Source organism: Phascolarctos cinereus, unplaced genomic scaffold, assembly GCF_003287225.1.
Source record: "Phascolarctos cinereus isolate Bilbo 61053 unplaced genomic scaffold, phaCin_HiC Scaffold_7;HRSCAF=346, whole genome shotgun sequence".
Taxonomy (NCBI): Eukaryota; Metazoa; Chordata; class Mammalia; order Diprotodontia; family Phascolarctidae; genus Phascolarctos; species Phascolarctos cinereus.
This window is the reverse complement of record NW_027556180.1, coordinates 82,163,526-82,187,369: the sequence shown is the minus strand read 5'-3', so window position 1 is coordinate 82,187,369 and position 23,844 is coordinate 82,163,526. Positions and strand designations below refer to the sequence as shown.

The 23,844-nt window shown below is 35.8% G+C and overlaps 1 protein-coding gene across 5 annotated transcripts in view; it reads left to right on the top strand.

Moving 5' to 3' along the window:
- PARD3B (par-3 family cell polarity regulator beta) overlaps positions 1-23,844 on the top strand; it is a 1,305,457-nt gene that overhangs the window by 952,545 nt on the left and 329,068 nt on the right. For all 5 annotated transcript variants that reach the window (XM_020972847.2, XM_020972848.2, XM_020972849.2 and 2 more), the window contains one exon: positions 23,364-23,570. In XM_020972847.2, coding sequence (XP_020828506.1) covers positions 23,364-23,570 — 207 coding nt within the window. The remainder of the gene's footprint in view (positions 1-23,363; positions 23,571-23,844) is intronic.

The window sequence follows — 23,844 nt, the reverse complement described above, 5'->3', positions numbered from 1 at the left end:
TGGCACGGAGACTACATTGTAAGACTGCATTGTAGTGAAATTGCAGTGTATTAATAAATTTAACAGCAGCATTAAGTAGGACCACCTTTTGATATTTACCACCTAATTTGTTTTATATTTCCTCATGTTTTTTTTTTTTTGTGTTTTTACTAGCTTTAAATCAGTGACTGTATTACAAAATATATAGTAAAGTGTGCTTGGGCAAATGACTATGTTTGCCAAGACTCCATAATTTTTTAGCACCATTTTTTAAATTTCCTCTAGGAATAATGCCTTCTGACATTATTTTGAGACCACCTGCTTATTTTTCTTCAAATACTACTTAATGTTACAATAGAAACATGACTAAGATCACAAAATACATTAGGTAGTAAAATAGGCTTTTGAAGGAGGGCATAAGTTCAAAATATTTGGGGAGTGGAAAGTCAAGAAATCTTCCTAATAACACTCCCTAGGTAGCTATCTATCTCACCTAAAAGGTCTGACCATTTTCTTTGGTCTATGTTATTACTATATCTTTTCATTCAATTCTGTTTTATTTAACAGGTATATTTTAAGTGGCTGCAGCCTCGAGAACACATGTGGCCCTCTAGGTCCTCAAGTGTAGCCCTTTGACTGAATCCAAATTTGGGGCTGCACTTGAGGACCTAGAGGGCCACATATGTTCTCGAGGCTGCAGGCTCCCCACCACTGTAACTAGGCACTATGCAAGGTTATGGGAGTACAAAGATAAAAATAAAAGTAATTCAGGCCCACCCACAACTTACATTCTACATTTTTATCTTTACCAAAATTTGACATATTATTGCATTATTTTATTAACAGCTTGCAAAAATACCATAAAATGTTACTTTAGAATGTGACATGTTGATGTGAATTATGACTATTTCAATAATTCAAATATCCAAAGTTTTTATCAGCATAAGAGGTCATCACTGCTTAACCTAGAATGTTACTTCACTATGCCTTTGTAGATGACCTAATATTTGTTGTAGTTGAAAAATTTATCATGCTGCAGCCAACCTAGTGATGAGTCTTTCCAAACTTAGCTGGTCTGGCCCTAGGACAGTATCCATACATCATGGTACCAGACCAGTCCTCAAAGGCTTCCAATTCAACATGCATTTATTCATTACTTACTATATGTAAAATGCTATGCTGGGGATACAAATCCTAGGGCAATAGAGATACAAAGACCAAAAAAAAAAATAACAGCCCTGGGAAATGTGCCCTGAAAGTGTTGTTACAAACAATGAAAACACCAGCCCGAAGGCTCTGAATCACCTTGCTTTTATATACCACCCAGTGGTAGCCTCAAAGTAGAAAGCAGTGTGGTCCCTCATCAGAATAGTCGGCAGTATATACTACCTTTCTCTTCTGAGAGATCAACTAACTTCCTTCCATCCCTGTGATAACAACAATAAATATACCATACATACTATGACCTGCTCAAAAATTCTCATTTTAACACAATATGTAAATAGAAAAAAAAATTGGAAGAACCTAATGGTTCAGCAATGAGGGAGTGGTTAAAGAAATTGTAGTACATTAATGTAACTGAATTCTATAATGCTTGACCGACAAGCTCGAGGAATACAAAGAATCTTAGAACCTCTATGAAATGATGCAAAGTGAAAAATGACTTGGAAAAAGCACTCATTCATTCACTATGACCACATAATATTAAAAGTGCATGAGAATGAAAGGAAAAACAGAGAATGCTGATGGGGACTTAAAGGGAGTGACTGAAAAGTTGTTGTGGTTCCTTATGCATTGAAATTAATTAATTTAAGTGTAAATATTTACCAGACAAGTTTAGTTGGCTGTCTTGGTATGCAATGTTGTCTTTAATAAAGCATGTTATATAGATAAAACGGGCTTTTCTTTAGGATCTTTTAAAGCACTATACAGTTAAATAAAAACAAAGTAGCCCAATTCATGTCTCAAAATTGTGGGCCTTGTTCATTGGCCAACTTCAGTTATCTGCCTAAGGCCTATATGGACCAATGTATCAGTTCTGTAGGTTGTCCAACTAAGTGCATTTCATAATCTAATCTAAACAGCAGGCAGTATGGTGCCATGATAAGAAGATTTGGAGGCAGAGGACCTGGGTTCAAATTTGGGCTCTGTTACTTAAATCACTTAAGCTCTCTGAGGATCTGTTTCTTAATCTGTAAAATGCCAAGACTTGGCTACATGTCCTCTAAGATTAAGCTCCCTTTGGGGCAGCTAGGTGGTGCAGTGGATAGAGCACCGGCCTTGAAGTCAGGAGGACCTGAGTTCAACTCCAGCTTCATACCAAACACTTAACACTTAACTAGCTGTGTGAACCTGGGCAAGTCACTTAACCCCAATTGCCTTAAAAAAAAAAGATTAAGATCCCTTTGAGGTCTAAACCCAATTGATTGGCAACAGTATAAACTAGCCTTCTTAGTCCACTCTCTCTACTATCTGGCCCTAGAAACCATATCACATCCAGCCATCTGGCTTTCCATCCTAGCTATTTTACCATCTGTCTGCTATATGGGTACCTTTGTAATTAAATACTGTTTTTATGCTCTTCTTTGTTTCATGTGTGTTAATTTCATTTCTCCAGTTAGATTGTAAGCCCTTTCAGAGCATAGACCATGTCTTATATTTCTCATGTTTTAAAATGTCTAGAACACAGTTGAACGTATGAGGTGCTTGATAAATACCTCTCACTTTTTTATTTTAAAATTAAAATTAATTTCAATATCAAATCTATACCACCATTGCTGTGAGAAATCTAAAATTTTTAGTATATTTGGGAGGTATATATAAACATTGCTAGTGTTAAAACTTGGCAAGAAAAAGCATTCCTAACTGTTTTATGAAGAATCCTGAAGTTGATAGTTTCTATGATTTCTATGTGTAGTAACTTGAATGTAAAAAATAATAAAAGGTGAAATTGAAGAAGTTAATAGTAATTGCTATGCCTTTTAAATACATGGTAGTTGAAAATAAAACTTCAACATCTAATAAAGTTATCTTAACATGGGAGCCAGCCAAGAAATTTAACTACATTCTGACCTTTTTGGTTATGCTAATGATTTTTTGAAGAATCTTACTAATATTGTCTATTTTTTAAAAATCACGATGTACTATTTTAGGACATGTTGTGCATATAAGCCCCACAAAGATGTAGTCCACTCCACAGTCAAAAGCAAAAGGCCAACGTGCTACTCAGGAAAGCGAGGCAAGGAGTAAACGGCAGAGGGAAAAGATCATTTGAAAAGTCAGCGTTACAAGTGAAAAGTCTGTTACCAAGGTACGAGATTTTTAAAGGAGAAATTGAAAGAGAATAAAAATGTTCTTGACAAACTGTAAAAATAAAACTATTTAAAGCCTATGTAGCAGAGTAGAAATGGCAGAAAAGGTTAATATTATAAAGAGAGAAGTTAAGCGAGAAGAATGAATTTATAAAAGAAAAGGAAAGAATAGCAGAAAATGAGGGAATAATTATAGGTAGAACAAGACATGATTAGAGCCTTGAAAGTGAGGAGAACGAGCCCAGAAAGGACAGGAAGTAGTGGGCTGGCTTCCAGGAAGTGAAATAAAGATGAAGCATCATTTTTAACTCTAGTGTTCTAGAAGAGTAGGACAGTATTGAAGGAAGGGCATGTTGAACTTCCACAACACCCTTAAGAGGCAGAAAAGTGCCATTATTTTTCCCATTTTCCAGATGAAGAAATTTGCCCTTTGCATGAACTATGAAGTTGAAATTTAAACCAGGGCAACTTGACTCAATGGAGAATGCATGCTTGAATGGGGGAAAGAGAGAAGGGAAGGATGGAAGGAAGGAAGGAAGGAAGGAAGGAAGGAAGGAAGGAAGGAAGGAAGGAAGGCAGGAAGGCTAACTTTTTTGTCTTTTTTTATGTGTTGAATCCAAAACAGTTTATCTGATTTTCTACCTACAAAGCCTTTAGTACTAGGATGATAACTTCACGTTTTAAATCCATTATTGACTTTGCTTCTATCTTTCCAATTATAGGGAAACAAATTTTTAAAATTATGATAAAAGGCATTCTCCCAAGAATAGGACAACAGTTTTAACTTTCTTTATTAGATCCTTTCCATGGCGTTGCCTGAAATATCCAAGTCGAAGACTGAATTTATCCAGAAAGATTACGATAGTGAAAGTAAAGTAGAATTGTACCCACTGACTCATTAATGTTACCTGAGTCCATTTCCTAAATTTGTGAAATGGAGAAATTCATCTCCAGGTTCCTCAGAGGGGAAAAAGTGCCACAAAAATACTTTAAACATTTATAATCTCATGTGCTTCACCTCAAAAAAAGTGAAACACCATAGTCCCAACCATAAATAGGCCATGTGGCATACTGGAAAAGTCTTGGATTTGGAGTCAGAAGGTCTGGTTTCAAATCCCAGCTCTATCATTGTCCCTTTTGTGATTTTTGTCAAGTCATTTCAACTCTTTGGGCTACTTTCCTCATCTGTAAAATAAGAGGCTTGGAAGAGATGAATTCCAAGCTCCTTTCCAGCTCTCAATCCATGATTCTATCTCTTTCTCTGGACTTATTAGGTGCCTAATAAATATATGTTGAATTGAATTCTTAAAAACCTTTATTTATCTTCACAATTCTCATTCCCCTTCTCTAAAAGCAATTGACTCCCCCAGTCATTGGTAAAGTCAATTGAAGTCTACAAAATGGATTTTCCCTTGAGTAATCCCTCTTTCTTAAGAAAGAGAAGCAGAAACATGAAACACAGTGAGGGAGATATTTTTTATCATTCTATGTTTCTGTCCTATCTCCCGAAACAAATTTGAATTCCTTCCAAGGCAGAGATATAATCTGTTGTTCAGTCATTTTTCAGTTGTGTCTGACTCTTCATGTCATGGAATTTTCTTGGCAAAGTTAGTGGAATGGTTTGCCATTTCCTTCTCCAGCTCATTTTACAGGGTTAAGTGACTTGCCAGGGTCACACAGCTAGTAAAAGTCTGAGGCCTGATTTTAACTTGAGAAGAGTCTTCCTGACTCCAGGCCCTGCACTCTATTCACTGTGCTACCTACCTGCCCTTAGGGATGTATTCTACTTCTCTGTATCTTCATATGTATCAGTCCTATCCTTCGGAGGTCCTATCCCTAGTAGAGCAGTAAATCTCTGTTTATAAAGTTAATGATGATTTGGAGATTCCTGAATTGGGGAGTGAGCAGAAAGATAGTTCAGTATAAGTTCAGTAGAGTATGATTTAGGGTCTTAGCAACTGTAAACAAAGGAAATGGTTAACATGAAAAATAAAATCTGGGGACAACTTGATATATAAATGTACTTTTTAACAAGTTGGCTACAAAGCAGATTTGTGCTAATTAGATCATATTTTTCCTTGACTTTGATTATACAATTTGAGAGAGATTCCTTTTTCAAAAATATTTGGCCCCAAAACATTATAAAATCACTCTTAAGAATGTAGTAAGATTTTTCAGATATATTTTAAATGGCAGATGATCATTTCTAACTAATAATAAAGGTATAATAGAGGTAATGCCAAAGAGGCATTACAACCTCATCTATGTGTAGATGTGCTTTTTGATGCAGATGGAAATGCCAGAAATTTTGGTGCTAGCTAAGTGAAGTGATAGTGTAGTGATCTAGGTGGGGAGGAAACCTTCCTACTTTCATAAATTTGGTAATTATTTTTTATCCACATCATCAGCCTTAAAATTTCTAATTTAAAATCTAGGGAACTTGTTTTTATGATTTTTTTGTAGTCTTGCCATTACTTGGACTTAGGTAGCCTCTTTTTATGTAGAGTACCTGTTAACCTTTGTCTGAATTTTTATTAGATTATTATTAGGTATCTTTGGACAAAAATGACTGTTCAGCCATGGCAGTGGAGGCTAGACATGTTTCATGCCCATAGTTATCACTGTACAAAAAGGTGAACTTTAGGTCAAAGGAAAGAAGCCAACCCAAGGCCTAGCCCATAGTAAGTGCTTAATAAATACATACTGAGTTGAGTTGGGCCACAAAATCCAAAGGAGTCATTTGCTCTGGCTACTGTCATTTTTTTAGCATTAATTTTTAAACTGCCTACTATGCATGCCAAATATTGTTCCAGACATTAAAGGAAATAATAAGAAGATAACTAAGTCATGGACAATGGTGCTTGTGGCAAAGGACAGATGTTCTGAGGTCCATAGAGAATTTCATAAATTTGAATTTTAAGGTAACATATGCTAGCTCTGTTTCTTGATTGACAAATTTAGTACATTCATATTTCTCTACTTTGCTATATATCAAAGGATAAAAGTATCAGGAGAATGATCACAATCATAAAAACTAGCATTATTTAGTGCTTTAAGGTTTATAAAATGCTTTCCAGATATCATCTTATTTTATCCTCAAAACAAACCTGAGAAGTAGGTGCTATTATTGTCTCTGTTTTACAGATGAGGAAACTGAGGAAGAGAGGTTAAATAACTGGCCCACAGTCATAAAGCTATCAAATATCTAAGGCTGGATTTGAACTTGGGTCTTCCTGACTCGGGATCTTAAAAGAGCTTGGATTTAGGATAGTGAATTTGTGGCTTAACAAGTGGGGAGGTGTGTGAATTGGATAAGAGTCAAATATGAGGTCTAATTTGAGTTGACAAGGAAGATAAGAGAGTTCAAAAATCTTGAGTAAAATAGGTAAGAAAGAGAATTGAGAGTCAGATCAGCAGTGGAGTGGGATTCAGGAGACTAGGGTTCTGGTAGCTTTTCTGCCATTACTTTGCTGTATGACCTTGGGCAAGTCATATCTGGGCCTCAGTTTCCAAACCTACAGACTGAAGTTATTGGACTAACTGCTGAAATCCTTGAAGCTTTAACATTCTATTAGTCTGTGAGTCTAAGATTAGTATTAAAACTATTGGCATGACTTTCAGAAGGTTATAAGAGACCGCTGGAGATATGTATGAATTCTTGGGATTGGAGATTTTTAAATTGCCATGAAAGGAGTTTAGGCTCAAATGGGAGCACATAATGTACAGACCAGATTACATTTTGCCCTCCAATAATGAATAGGAAACAGGGCACTGTGATAAGCAAGGGATGATGATCAATATTTGGAATACAGAGATAGGAAAAGAGGTAATTAGGACCATTATAGACACAGTTAACACAGATAATGTAATTTGGAAAATTATACATTTGGATATTATGGGAATTTTTTTCTGAGCTAATGGATTTGCTATGATATCTATTAAAACACATAAGACTTTTTGCCTCTAGGGAGTCTTCTAAAAAAAAATCAAATATACAAATTTTTCAGTAAGTATAATCTAAAATGGAAAACCAAAGGGAGAGTTGTTGGTGAAGAAAATACTGTTGTGGCTTCCTGCTTGGCGTTTATAATAATTTTTTATTCAAAGAGTCTTAAAGCACTCTATCTATTAATTTCACATCACAACTCCCCATGAAACAAGTCAAGCATTTTTATTGTGTTTGCCCAAGTTCATTGCACACAATAAGACAAGGCAGAATTGAAAATGAAACCTAGGCATTTTGATTCATTCCCAGCCTTATACTGGTTTACGCTGTGACCCTCAAAAAGTCATGCAATCTTTTGGATCCTTGTTTTTTTCTGTTGGGTAGAAAGACTGTAATAACACTTTTCTTCCCTAATGTGGGGAGTGTTTTAAAACATAATTATTTTCATCAGGTTCCTTGAGATCCTCTGCATGTTACTGAAATGTATAAATTAATATGGTAATATTAATTTATAAAAAAAATCATGAAGCTGCACCTAGGAGGATACACTTCCCATGCTTTTGACTAAGGGAACACCTTCCCTAAAATCATTCCTTTTTTTTTTTTTAATAAGGATGTATTGGTAGCACTTTCATCAATAATGGAAGATCCAATTACTTCTCTTCTGGATTAAGGCATTCTTTTATTGGGAAATTTTAATGCTAGAGGGAAGTTCAAATAATGCTGATGAAATCTCAGACTAATTAAATGATTATAGCCTAAGGGGAAGGGCAACTAAGACGCTGCTATTAATCTTCCTAAGAATAGCCTCTATATATGGTTGAATAAATGGATATACCTTGATTTTAAAAGTATAAGAAAATAGTCAAATACATTTCACTTTCATTTTTTTGTTAAAAAATAGTATACTCACCATTTTGGGCAGAAGGTAACTGCATTTGAGAATACAAGACTGGACCAAATAAAATTAATTCTGCTAGATAAACCCTCTCCTTCATGTTTTAGGCATGGTACAATAGCGGTATGTTGGATAAATTAAATATTCATCTCTGTCGGACATTATAATGAAACCTTTACATGGTTGCCCAGCTGAAGAGCTGTGAAGGGTGGGAAATAAAAAGTAGGACTCAATTTTTGTACACACTGTACAACTGTACAAAAAAAAAAGAAAATCAAAGTTTGGAGCAGAGGGATAGGAGTGGTATGCCATTAAAGAATGAAATGACTTTATAGAGACCTACTTATAGGCCAGAATTGTCTCTGCTCCTCCTTTCTTATTCCTGAACCCAATTTTCATTCTCTATACAAATAGCAAAATTCACCTAGATTTGTGGCCAGGACATGACGGCAGTACAAATCATTGCAAGACAGATAGGTAATCCTTTCCCTATTCTTACCACCACACATCCTTGCTGAGCCTAGGAGTTACCATGATCAGAAACAGGATACAAAGGGGAAAAGGAAAGGTGAAGAGGCTTGATCAGTTTGGATAAGTAGTTGATTACATCCAAGGGACTTCATATAATCATCTGGAAAGATGGTTTAGAACTCTATTATGATGTTAAATATTGATTTCTATTACTGTCCCTAAAAAGGAGAGCTATTTTTAGACTCAAGCCAAAGAACTTTGAGGGGAGAGGGGAGAAGGGAAGGGGCTTTGTTACCACATTTTTCTTTCCTCTATTGGCCATATTATATTTTTTAAGCACCAGTGGCATTGCTAACCACTATCGTGATAAGATCCCAGGAGGATCTGACTTATAGTTCCAAGCCGAGATAACCACCAGCAGGTTCATGAATTTTACAAGAACTCTGGACACAGGATTCATGACATGAGAAAAGGGATTCAAGATCCAGTGGCCTTGGGATATTGGCTTTTCTACTGCAGAGACATGGACTTAGACAAAGACAGAAACTATCATAGCTGAGTTTTTTAAAAATCTTGACTGATTTGACAGAGTTGACTGACAGTGACAGAGGTCTGGCAAGGACCTCTGGCCTCTTCTTACTGAAGCTAATTCATGGAGCAGGTTGAATGGACCCAAAAGTTCACCTTGGCATTGAGACGCTATTCTACACTAGCATCTCTCTCTGACTTTGACCTTGAGACTTATGTGGCAGCTGAATTTTGTCATTTCCTCTCTTCTTTCTCTACTGGAGCAATGTTTTGCCCATCTGTACAGTGAAGAGAGGGATAGATAATATGAGAGTTGGGTCACACATTCTACATATTTAGTAGATTACAAGCTTGTTGAAGACAGTCTCTTTCATTTAGGTTTTTGTATCCCACTATCTTGCATGTAGTTGGCATTTAATAAATGTTAAATTGAATTAAATTGTACATGCCTTTTAAATGGAGCTTCACATTCTTACAAGGCAAATTCATTTGCTTTTCAAGGGAAGATAGGATTTGATCGAGCAACAGCTAACTGCCATAGAAATGATTCCCTTTGATCAAGCCAGAAATATGAACATTAGTCTTTAAGTGGATACCCTTGATAATAGAAATGGTATGTTGGAAAGCTAGGAGGTAGCAGGACTGATAAGAAGTGTCATCTCATATTTAACATCTGTAAGGGACCTTGCGTGTCAAAGGATCATTTTTTAATCCACAAACTAATACTGCTGCTTTGGGAGAGGAGAGAGAGCTAATGCAGGTAGGCAGGGTTTGCAGCTGATGTGAACTTACTCATAGAACATTGATACTCAGATTATAGGATCCCAGATCTTAAAAGTCCTCCACTCCAACCGTAGGATTTTACAGATGACCAACCTGAGTCCAAAACAGTTAAAGTAGCCTGTCCAAGGTGATAAGGTAATAAATGATAGGCCCTAGATTGGACCCAGGTCTCTCACTTCAGAGCCAAACATTTTTCCACTGCACCATAGCTGGATGAGATTAGCTGATTCTATGATGTGTTATCTACAATCAGGAGTGAAAACACATTTTATTTGCAGGGTGTCTGCATTTGCAGAAGGCTTCTAGGGTGCAATTTGGTTAATTGGTGTTTTAGTAACATTGTATTTTGACAGAGATTTCTATTTTGGTAGGAAAGCAGAAAAAAAATTAGAATTTGTGTTGACTATGAGAGAAATGAATTTAGAAGACTGAAATATCCTACTATGAAACTCGTCTTTCTCATCTGAGGCTAATGCCCAAAGCTATCTCTGCTCTAAATTGCAAAAGCCTGATGATGAAGGTGGAAAGGAATTTTTTGAGTTTGATCATCAGTTGTATTCAGTGTCTTTAGCCTATAGTCTATTTCCCCTCAAATTTGCTGTTGGAATTTAACCCTAAACTTCCATTAAATTTAATATGATCTTTGAATTTGATTGCGTTTACATTCTCTCAGAAACCTTTTTGTGACAGAGATGCCTTGTAATGACAGATAAGATTCAGAGGGGCTAAATCACCAGACTGGTTGAATTTCAGTATGACTTTTCAATTTACTTCACTTACCCTTAATAGAACTTTCCTAATATAGCTTTCAAGGTTCTGGGACTATCTGGTTCCTCTGACGTGTAGCATAGCCACCTGAAAGACTAGGAGATGGCAGTTGGTTGGATACAGGGCGTTAGTGAAAGGGTTAAGAATGACTTTGGAGTTATGGAACTGAGTGACTTCTAGGTTGGTGCTGTCTTCAAAATAAATGGGAGTGTCTGGAGGACAAACAAGTTTTTTAGAGTAAGAATCTTCTTACAATTACACTAATGGGAGTTGAAGAAGGCACCTGAGGGTGAGCATATAGAAGGAGGAACTGTTCCATGACAGAACTTTGAGGGACACCAACATGAAGACGCAGGAGTTGCATGAAAAATCATCAAAGGAGACTGAGAGGAAAGAGGAAAACCAATAAAAACACAGTGTCACAACTGGGTGGTGCATTTTATGAAACGGCTTCTTAGTCTGTCAATTTTGAGAATATTACACTTAGAAAGAGTACATATTTGCGTGGATGTCTTAACTTCCTTATTAGATTATAACCATCTTGCGGGTAAGAACTTTGTTTTTCTTCTTATGCCATGTCATAGCATATAACACCTGTGGCATAGTAAGCCCTCACTAATTAATACGTGTAGATTGACTGATCCTTAGTGCCTTGCACATAGCAAGTACTTAATCAACAGGCATTTCTTTTTAAAATTTATTTATTTTGATTCTATTGTTAGTGAACACTAAATAAAATAAGCATTTATATGTGCTTAGTAAAACAGAAAAAAAGTATTACACATGAAACAAGGTATCTCTATTTATATGGGTTGCTTTTAAAATTTTTATATAAAGTCAACTGGTTTATTTTATTTTGTATAAGGTTGCCCTGTTTATTTGGCTTTCTCTTCTCTTCCGTGTAGTTTTTAAAGATGCCTTAACGTTCCACTTTTCTTTATTTTCTTTTTATTTCTCCTACTTTTTAATACCCTATATTATGCACCCTCTCCTTGTCTCTCCCTTTGGAAGTTAGTCAATAAATATATATTAAACTCTATGTGCTAGGCACTGTACTAAGTTATTAGGATAGAAAAAGAGGCAAAAGACAATCACTGCCCTCAAAAAGCTCATAATCTGATAGGGAGATATAGTCACCAAGCAAACAAATATGTACAATTTATTTACAAAATAAATAGTAAATAATTAAAAGAGAGAAGACATTAGAATTAAGAGGAGTTGAGAAAGGCTTCTTGTAAAAGCTAGGGTTTTAGTTGGGGCTTAAAGGAAGCCAAGGAAGGCAGTTGATAGAGATGAGAGTATGAGGATTCCAGGCATGGGGAACAAATGAGAAAATGCCTGGAGCTAAGAGATGTGTTGTCTTGTTCATGGGATGCTGGGATCACTGGAACAAAGAATATGTGTCTGGGGGTAAGGTGTAAGAAAACTGGAAAGGTAGAAGGGAGCTAATTTATGAAAGGTTTTGGATGCCAAACAGAGGACTTTGTGTTTGTTCTGGAGTTGATAGGGAGCCACTGGAGTTTATTGAGTGTTGAGGTGATGTAATTGGACCTGCACTTTAGGAAAATCACTTTGATAATTTTGAATGAAAACTGAATTGGAGTGGGGAGAAACTTGAAGCAGGTAGACCCACCAGAATGAAAGGAAAAACTAAACCTAAAAGAAACTTAAATAGTCAAGAAAAACAAATTTCCATGTTGGTCATATCCAACAATATATCTCTTTATCTGTGTCTTAAATCCATTACATCTCTGTTCAGTTGTGTAATATGCTTCATCCTCAGTAATCTAGAATAGTGATTGGTCATTATGTTAATCAGAGTTCTCAAGTCTTTAACAACTGTTCCCTTTGTACATTTCTTATTATTGTATACATTGTTCTCTGAATTCTATCCTTCATTCTGCATCAGTTCAAACCATGTCTTCCAGGTTTCTCTGAAACCGTCCCTTTCATCATTTCATAATTTAATGACTTTTTGGTGACAATTTTACATTGCTTTCCAAAATGTACCAATTTACAACCCCACTAATCGAGAATTAGTATTCCTGTTTTCTTATAGCTACTCCAATATTTATCATTTTGCTGTTTTGCTATTTGCCACTCTCATGGTATGAAGTGGAAATTCAGAGTTGATTTAATTTGCATCTCTCTAATTATTAGTGATTTGGAGCACTTTTTCATGAGGTCATTTATAGCTTGGATTTATTCTTTAAAAACTGCTTTGGACAATTTGTGTGTTGGGAGTTGTCTCTTGTTCTTTTAAATTTGAATCCATTCTTTATACATACATACATACATACATATATATACATATACATATATATATATATACGTACACACACACATATATATACACACACATATACATATATGTGTGTGTGTGTATATATATGTCTTTGATAAAGACCTCATTATTATATTACAATGAATTTTACATGTATATGTGAGACCTTTATCAAATAAACTTGCTGCAAAGATTTTTTCCCAATGATTTCCTTCTTGTTTTATATGCATTGGTTTTGTTTGTGCGAAAACTTTTAAATTAAATCATGTAATCAAAATTGTGTATTTTATCTTCTGTGGTCTTCTATATTCCTTATTTGGTCATAAACTCCCCTCTGCCATAAATCCAAAAGACCATTGTCCAATTTATTTATGATGTAACCTTTTATAGCTAAGTCATGTACCCATTTGGAGTTAATCTCAGAATGTGATATGAGATATTGCTCTAACATAATTTCTTCCAGACTACTTTCCAGTTTTCCCAAACTTTTTTGTCTAATAGTGAGTCCTTCTTCTATTATCAGGGGACTGTGAGTTTATCAAATACTAGATTACTTGTTCATTTTGACCCATATGTTATTGCATTGATCAACCTCTCTTTTTTAACCAGTACCTAATTGTTTTGAAAATTACTGTTTTCTTTCATAGTATGAGGTCTAGTACTGCTGGAGCCCTATTTCTTTCCTCATTTCTCATTATTTCCCTTGAGTTTCTTGACCTTTTTGTTCCCTCAGTTGAATTTAGTTTTTTTTTCTAGCTCCATTAAATATAACTTGATAGTTTGATTAGTATGGCACTGAATAAGTAAATGAATTTAAGTAGCATTGTCATTTTTAGTACATTGATAGCCATTGACAGTTAATATTTTTCCATTTATTTAAGTCTATATTTCTGCAAAGAGTTTTTTGTAGTTTTATTCATATGGTTTCAACAAATATTTGTTAAGAGTTTCCATGTGCCAGGGTTAATACATATCTATTACCATGAATTGTGTATGTCCATATTTCTGATATTATAAAATATACCTTCATACAGTGGTATAGATAATCCTTATTTTATAAAGACATCACAGGTATCTTGAATGATTTATCTACTTTTATATACTTTAGAATTATTAGACTGTGGGTACTCATCTTTTTGGCAATTTTATAATTTACTGAATAGTAATTAATGGACAAAATAATTATTTCTATTGACATAGTAACCAGTAATTTCTTAAGTTAATTTTTTTTGTTTTTTTTCTTTTTTTTGGCTAGGCAGTGGGGTTAAGTGACTTGCCCAGGGTCACACAGCTAGTATGTGTTATGTGTCTGAGGTCGGATTTGAACTCAGGCCCTCCTGAATCCAGGGCCGGTGCTCTATCCACTATGCCATCTAGCTGCCCCTTTAAGTTAATTTTTAATCTACATTTTTCCTCCCAAAACAAAACATCCCTAGGGGTTGATGGTGTGAATTCTTTTCTATAGGATCTGAAGTCTTTACTTTTGCTTCAGTATCCTAAATCTATATATAGCCTTTGGTTTTGCTTCTAAAAAAAGAATCTTCCTCTATCAGTTACTCCTGAATTTTTTCTTGCCTATGAATTTTTTTAAATTTTATTAATATATTTTGATTTATCAACAATGACTTCCATATGCTTTTCAGTTGAAAATTTTTCTCCCCTTTCCTCTCCCCCACCCTCACCAAGACAGTGCAAAATCTGATATAGGTTTTACATTTACATACCCATTAAACACATTTTCATATTACTGAAGTTGTAAGTAAAAATTAAAATCAATAGGAGGAACCATCAGAAAGATGAAACAAAACTCAACAGAAGGTAAAAATAAGTGATAGCGATTCGACTTCCATAGTTCTTTCTTTGGATGTGGACAGCATTTTCCATCCAGAGGCTTCTGGAGATGTCTTAGATCCTCATAATGCTGAGAAAGGTTCAGTTTAACAATCTTAGTCATTGCGTAACATGGCTGTTATTGTGTACAAAGTCCTCTTGGTTCTGCTCACTTCACTCAGCATCAGACCATATAAGTCTTTCCAGGTTTTTCTGAAGTCAGCCCATTCATCATTTCTTATAGCACAATAGTATTCCATTACATTCATATACCACAACTTGCTCAGCCATTCCCCAATTGGTGGGCATCCTCTCAATTTCCAATTCTTTGCCACCACAAAAAGAGCTGCTATGAATATTTTTGTACATGTGGGTCCTTTTCCCATTTGTTTGATCTCTTTGGGATATAGCCCTAGAAGTGCTATTGCTGGATCAAAGGGTATGCACATTTTTGTAGCCCTTTGGGCATAGTTCCAAATTGTTCTCCAAAATGGTTGGATCATTTCACAACTCCACCAACAATGTATTAGTTTCCAATTTTCCCACATCTTCTCCAACATTTATCATTTTCCTGTTTTGTCATGTTGGCCAATCTGATAGGTGTGATGTGGTACCTCAGAGTTGTTTTGATTTGCATTTCTCTAATCAATAACGATTTAGAGCATTTTTTCATATGACTATAGATGGCTTTAATTTCTTCATCTGAGAACTGTCTGTTCATATCCTTTGACCATTTATCAATTGGGGAATGGCTTGTGTTCTTATAAATTTGTCTTAATTCTCTATATATTTTAGAAATGAGGCCTTTATCAGAGAACTGGTTGTAAAAATTCTTTCCCAATTTTCTACCTTCCTTCTAATCTTAGTTGCATTGGCTTTGTTTGTGCAAAAACTTTTCAATTTAATGTAATCAAAATTATCCATTTTGCTTTTCATAATGTTCTCTATCTCCTGTTTGGTCATGAATTCTTCTGTTCTCCATAGATCTGATAGGTAAACTATTCCTTGTTCTCCCAGTTTACTTATGGTATCAGCCTTTATATCTAAGTCATGAACCCATTTTGACTTTATTTTGGTATATGGTGTGAGATTTGGGTCTATGCCTAGTTTCTGCCATACTCTTTTCCAGTTTTCCCAGCAGTTTTTTTCAAAGAGTGGGTTCTTATCCCAGAAGCTGGGGTCTTTGGGTTTATCAAATAATAGATTACTATAGTCATTGACTACTGTGTCTTGCATATTTAACCTATTCCACTGATCCACCTCCCTATTTCTTAGCCAGTACCAAGCAGTTTTGATGATTGCTGCTTTATAATACAATTTAAGATCTGGAATTGCTAGGCCACCTTCCCCTGCATTTCTTTTCATTAGTTCCTTTGATATTCTGGACCTTTTGTTTTCCAAATGAATCTTGTTATTATTTTTTCTAACTCTATAAAATAATTTTTTGGTAGTTTGGTATGGCACTGAATAAGTAAATTAGCTTAGGTAGGATTGTCATTTTTATTATATTAGCTCGGCCTACCCATGAGCAACTGATGTTTTTCCAATTATTTAGATCTGATTTTATTTGTGTGAAAAGTGTTTTGTAATTGTGTTCATAGAGTTCCTGGGTTTGTTTCAGGAGGTAGACTCCTAAATATTTTATAATGTCTACAGTAAGTTTAAATGGGATTTCTCTTTCTATCTCTTGCTGTTGGGCTTTGTTGGTAATATATAGAAATGCTGATGATTTATGTGGGTTTATTTTATAGCCTGCAACTTTGCTAAAGTTGTTTATTATTTCAAGTAGTTTTTTACTTGATTCTCTAGGATTCTCTAAGTATATCATCATGTCATCTGCAAAGAGTGATAGCTTTGTTTCTTCTTTGCCTATTCTAATGCCTTCAATTTCTTTTTCTTCTCTTATTGCTAAAGCTAATGTTTCCAGTACAATATTGAATAACAGTGGTGATAATGGACATCCTTGTTTCACCCCGATCTTATTGGAAATGCTTCTAGCTTGTCCCCATTACATATAATGCTTGCTGAAGGTTTTAGATAGATGCTATTTATTATTTTAAGGAAGACTCCATTTATACCTATGCTTTCTAGTGTTTTTAATAGGAATGGGTGTTGTATTTTATCAAAAGCTTTTTCTGCATCTATTGAGATGATCATGTGGTTTCTGTTGGTTTTGTTTGATATGCTCAATGATGCTGATAGTTTTCCTAATATTGAACCAACCCTGCATTCCTGGTATAAATCCTACCTGGTCATAGTGTATTATTCTTGTGATAAGTTGCTGCAATCTACTTGCTAGTATTTTGTTTAAAATTTTTGCATCTATATTCATTAGAGAAATTGGTCTATAATTTTCTTTCTCTATTTTGACTCTTCCTGGTTTAGGTATCAACACCATATTTGTATCATAAAAAGAATTTGGTAAGACTCCTTCTTCACCTATTTTCCCAAATAGTCTATATAGTATTGGAATTAATTGTTCTTTAAATGTTTGATAGAATTCATGTAAATCCATCTGGCCCTGGAGATTTTTTCCTAGGGAGTTCATCAATGGCTTGTTCAATTTCTTTTTCTGAGATGGGGTTATTTAAGTATTTTACTTCCTCTTCGTTAATCTGGGCAATTTATATTTTTGTAAATATGTATCCATTTCACTAAGATTGTCAAATTTGTTGGCATATAGTTGGGCAAAATAATTCCTAATTATTGTTTTAATTTCCTCTTCCTTGGTGGTAGCTTCGCCCTTTTCATTCTTGATACTAGTAATTTGGTTTTCTTCTTTCTTTTTTTAATTAAATTAACCAAAGGCTTATCTATTTTATTGGTTTTTTCATAAAACCAGCTCTTAGTTTTATTTATTAGTTCAATAGTTTTCTTAATTTCAATTTTATTAATTTTTCCTTTGGTTTTCAATATTTCTAATTTGGTGTTTAGTTGAGGATTTTTAATTTGTTCTTTTTCTAGTTTTTTTAGTTGTATGCCCAATTCATTAATCTCCTCTTTTTCTATTTTATTTATGTAAGCATTTAGAGATATAAAACTTCCCCTAAGAACTGCTTTCGCTGCATCCCATAGTTTTGGTATGTTGTCTCATTATTGTCATTCTCTTGAATGAAATTATTGATTGTTTCTATGATTTGTTGTTTGACCCAATCATTTTTTAGGATTAGATTATTTAGTTTCCAATTATTTTTTAGTCTATCTTTCCATGGCCCTTTATTACATATAATTTTTATTGCATCATGATCTGAAAAGGATGCATTTAATATGTCTGCCTTTCTGCATTGGATTATGAGGCTTTTATGCCCTAGTACATGGTCAATTTTTGTGCATGTGCCATGTACTGCCAAGAAAAAAGCATATTCCTTTCTATCCCCATTTTCTCCAGAGGTATATCATACTTAACTTTTCTAATGTTCTATTCACCTCCTTAACTTCTTTCTTGTTTATTTGGTGGTTAGACTTATCTAGTGCGAGAGGGGGAGGTTGAGGTCCCCCACTAGTATAGTTTTGCTGTCTACTTCTTCCTGTAACTCCCCTGAATTTCTCCTCTAAGAATTTGGATGCTATACCACTTGGTGCATATATGTTTAGCAATGATATTACTTAATTGTCTATGGTGCCTTTTAGCAGGATGTAGTTTCCTTCCTTATCTCTTTTGATTAGATCTATTTTTGCTTTTGCTTTGTCTGAGATCAGGATTGCTACCCCTGCTTTTTTTACTTCAGCTGACACATAATATATTCTGCTCCAGCCTTTTACCTTTACCCTGTATGTGTCACTCTTTTTCAAATGTGTTTCCTGTAAACAACATATTGTAGGATTATGGTTTTTAATCCATTCTGCAATCCGTTTCCGTTTTATGGGAGAGTTCATCCCATTCACATTCACAGTTATGATTACTATCTGTGTCTTTTTCTCCATCCTTTCCCTCCCCCATTTATGCTTTTCTTTCTCCTTTTTCCTTTCCCCCTTCACTAGTGTTTTGCTTTTGACCACTGCCTCCTTCAGTCCCTTCCCCTTTTATTATCCCTTTCCCTTTTCTTCCCCTTTAGTCTTACTGCTTCTTCCCTCCCTTCCCCCCTCCCTTTTCCCCCCTCCCTTTTCTTTCCCCTTTTCCCTCCTACTGCCTATAGGGCAAGTTAGATTTCTATACCTAACTGATTATATTATGCCCTTCTTGAGCCAAATCTGATGAGAGTAAGGTTCAAACAATGCTCCCCCCCCTTCTTTCCCTCTGCTGTAATAGGATTTTGTGTCTTTTCCTGTAATGTAATTTACCCTTGTCTGCCTCCTCCTTTCTCAGTACATTTTCTAAGATCAGATTGATCCACTTATTTGGATCCATTTAACCCACTTGATTAGATTTTTTTTAATTACATCAAAGTCAACTAATATCCACCCTCTTTTATGTATACTCCTTTAACAAGGTGTAATAACAATATGGTTCTCAAGAGTTGTAAGTCTCATATTCCCTTGTATCGGTGTAAACACCCCCCCCTTATTAACAACATATTGTATCCTTCTGTCCCATTTACCTTTTTAAGTCCTTCTTGAGTCCTGTACTTGAAGATCAAATTTTTTGTTGAGCTCTGGTCTTTTTATCAGGAAAGTTTGGAAGTCTCCTATTTGTTGAATATCCACCTCCTCCCTTGAAAAATGATGCTCATTTTTGCTGGGTAATTGATCCTTGGCTGCATTCCAAGCTCCTTTGCCTTAGGAATATCATGTTCCATGCCCTGCGGTCTTTTAATGTAGAAGCTGCAAGGTCCTGTGTAATCCTGACTGTGGTTCCATGATATTTAAATTTTTCTTTCTGGCTGCTTGCAGCACCTTCTCTTTCATCTGGTAATTTTGGAATTTTGCTATTATATTCCTTGGCGTTGTCAATTTGGGATCTCTTTCAGGTGGTGATGGTATTCTTTCTATGGTTATTTTCCCTTCTGGTTCTAGGACTTCTGGGCAGTTTTCCTTTATGATTTCCTGAAAGATACTGTCCAGGCTCTTTTTTTCATCATGATTTTCAGGTAGTCCAATAATTTTTAAATTGTCTCTCCTGAGTCGATTTTCCAGGTGTTGTTTTACTGATGAGGTATTTTACATTTTCATATATTTTTTCATTTTTTTGTTTCTGTTTGACTGATTCTTGCTCTCTCATAGAGACATTAGTTTCCATTTGTCCAATTCTAGTTTTTAACAGATTGTTTTCTTCTGTTAGTTTTTGTACTTCCTTCTTCAACTGGCCAATTGTGTTTTTTAGGGACTTGTTTCTTCAGTGTACTCTTCTGTTAGTTTTTGTCCTTCTTCTTCAATTGGCCAATTGTGTTTTTTAGGGACTTGTTTTCTTCAGTGTATTTTTTTTCCAATTGGCCAATTGTATTTTTGAAGGACTCTTCTACCTCTCTCATTTGACTATTAAAATCCTTCTTGAGCTCTTCTAAGAAGGCTTTTTGGGCTTCAGACCAGTTCATATTCCTTTTGTGTTGCAGATGTGGGTTTGTTGACAATGTTGTCCTCTTCAGAATTTCTGTCTTGATCTTCACTCTTCTCATAATATGAATCTATGGTACGTTTCTTTTTACTCATGGTGTTTCTTTATTCCCTGGCCTTTAAAGAGATTGAGCTCTCCTGCTGGGAACAGAGGGCTGACCCAAGCTTCTTGTGTTGGGAGCCTAGGTCTTGGTCACTGGCTTTGTGTGCTGGGGCCTCTTATGTGGCAATTGGAGGCTGTAGGTTTCTGGCAGCTTACCTTGTGTTGGGCTGGAATCAGCAAGGCTGGAACTTTCAGGCAATTCTAGGTTGCCTGCTTTTCCTTTCCTTTAGCTTTCTTCAGCTCCTTTTAGGTGGGTGCTGCAGGGTGTTTATCTGCCTGGGGCCCCCTGCAGTGTTGTCTACCTTGTTTCTGCTAATGCACTGGAGATTCCTTTGTGGTAGTGCCGAGGCACCTGGTGGTTTTCTGAGCTGGTTTCCACCGTTCCCCCCCCTCACTGAGGCACTGGAGGTCCAGGTGTTGGTGTTTGCCTGCTCTACCACCTGGGCTTCAGGATTTCTTCACAATTGGAGGCTGCAGGGCTCACAGCTCACCTGGTGTTGGTTGGAATCAGCAAGGCCGGGCTTTAGGAAGCCTTTAGCTTATTTTCTTCACCTCCTTTCAGATGAATGCCACAGGGTACTTATCCACCTGGGGCCCCTTGTAGTTCTGCCTCCCTTATTTTTGCTGAGGCACTGGGAGACCCATTTGCTGGGCTGCTGCACTGCTGTTCCCCGTCTTTCTTCTAGTTCAGCTGTTTCACTCTGCCATCATGGCTCTCACTCTGCCATCATGGCTCCCAGAAGTGGAAGTCCCTTGCTTATGAATTATACAAAATCTGAACTATAGCATTTTCCTTTATTGGTTAAATAGTGGCACTGATAGTTCCCAATTTGCAGTCATGCCTGTATTCTGTTCATGGAATTTCACATGGAGGACTCCTTAGATTGATGTTTTCTTTATCACATTTACTAAAGAAAAATGGGAATAGCAAAACCTGAAAAATAATGTGTTTTTGCCTTGAAGTATATTCTGTAGAGTATAAAGTTTACTCTTTGTAGGCACTTCTGAAATTGTACAGAATCATAACATCATGGAATTGTCAGACTGCAGTTTTTTTGAGGTAATCATGTGCCATCCCCTCATTTTAGTGGTGGGAAAATTGAGGCCCAAAGAAGTATAAAGATTTGATCTAGGTCACAAACTTTTGACCCTTCCAAGTTATAATGGAACTCAGCCACCTGACTAGGCATTGTTTTATTTCCAAGAAACTAATTAAAATTATGAACTTCTGATGAAAGCCACACCTTAGTCTACTCTGTCCAACTCTGATGACTACACTGCCCCAGATGGTGAACAAATCTGTTGTAAAAAAATTTTAATAGTTCTTTTCCATTTTTTATCTGTTCATTGTGTTACTTTCAATTTCAGAATGACTTGGCTTCACTGGTTTCTTGCCAGATTTTCTGTAGGCTAGTTTTTCCTTTTATTGTTTCTTTTTAGTTTATAGGGTGACATTACTCATATCTTCATCATCCGTCTCCCTAACATTTTATAAATGAGTTAATATTTTAAATATTTAACTGCCATATATCTCTACTTGGACAGTAAGTCAAGTGTTTACTAAGCCTTCTTTAGTTTCCTTGTTACAGCAGTTGATTTACATTGGTTAAATTTATCTGTGAAATCATTGTAATCAGGATTGAATGATGTTCTGTTCATATCACTTTTATATCAATAACTTGTTTCTATAGCTCATATTGGAATTTTTAAATTCTATGTTTTATCTTCACATTTTTATTTGTCATTCTAGCTCTTAATTAATTTTGATCCTTAGCTGTAACTTATCAGTGGCCTGACTGGACAAGTATGGTGTATCACATTCGGGAATAAATCCCATCATTAATGAGTCATTTCCTGTTTGTTAAAATATAGCTAATTTAATTTTTTTACAGTGCCATTTAGTGTGCAACATGCCTGGTACCTTCTAATTCTTTGTTTCAAGGAAGGATTCATCTTGTCTAGGCATGCAGCTGCAGGGCATAAGTATCACTGGTTTTCAGCCTCTTAGTTCTTGCTCTTGAGGAATATTTTCCAACAACCCTTTCACCATCCATGCCTGTTTCCATCTTCACATTAAAATCATTATGAAAATATGTGATGAATTGATTAGGAAATCCTTATTAAGTTCTTTGTAGCAATGCTCTGTCGCTTCAACCTTTCCAACAGATGTTGGTCTATACGCTGTATTATTTTCAGGGTTTATTTATTTTTTCAAATTTTTTCAAAAAATTTTTTTCAAATTTCAAAATTTTTTCCAAAGTATTTCCTAAGCGCTGCAGTAAGAAATAAACAAATAGCTCAGGAAATGGTATTTCTTGTTGCCTTGGACACAAGTTAAAAACAACTCTTTATTTGTCTCTCCAAGGAGAACCTATAGACCATCCTGTCATTTAGCTGCAATTTCCTTCTGTTACAGATCTGTTTATAGCAAGAGTGTCAAGAGTGCTCCAATTCTGATACTCCAGTAGTATGTCCCCTAATCCATAGGACAAAATTATCATATTTAGAGTGCCAGCAACTAAGGCAGTGTTTCCAGAGGCTCTAAAGCCTTTGCTTAGTGCCCTCCACTCCCTTTACTTCCACAATGACTGAAGCTGCAGAAGGGGAATGGGGGCCACAACAGACTGAAGGATTTTCTTTTTTCATGGGTTGCATGCCCAAACCTACTGATAATGAGTCTCTCTTTGGCTAACTAGACTGGTCCTTGGAAAGAAGACACAGTGTTTCCAGCCTTTCCAGCATGGTAGAACAAGCCAGAGATTTCATTTCACTAGCACAGATTTCCAGAACCGAGAATCACCTCCATGGTGGGGGGGGGGGGAAGTTGTTGAGGATAGGGCATCATTTGGGAGATCAGTCTTACAACCTGGAAAGACACATTTGACTGAGATTGTGGGCAGACACATGCATAAATTATATGTATACGTGCATGTAGATCTATACTCTGCATACTTTAATTCTTTCTTTTCCAGAACCTACTGGCAAAGATTTTGGACCCACTCTGGGTTTGAAAAAGTCCAGTTCCCTGGAGAGTTTGCAAACAGCAGTAGCTGAAGTCAGGAAAAATGATCTTCCTTTCCATAGACCTCGTCCTCATATGGTGCGTGGGAGAGGGTGCAATGAAAGCTTTAGAGCTGCTATTGACAAATCTTATGATGGACCTGAAGACTTAGAGGAGGGTAAGTCACTGCACTTTCTTAAACCATTTCTTTATTGCATGACAGTCTAGGAATTGTGGAGAAGGATGGGCCCTGAACTGCTGAGGAAAATGTTTCAAACCTTGTAATTATAATTCTAATATTAAAAGTAATTAATTTTCCTGATCTTTTTGCCCTTTGGCTCAGAGAACATTGGATTGGATAACCCAAATTGCAATTTATTTTTCAGTGCAAACGATAAAGGGGAAAAATGTTCTCCCTCCGTTTCCCACAAGGACTCCCTGTCATTTATCCT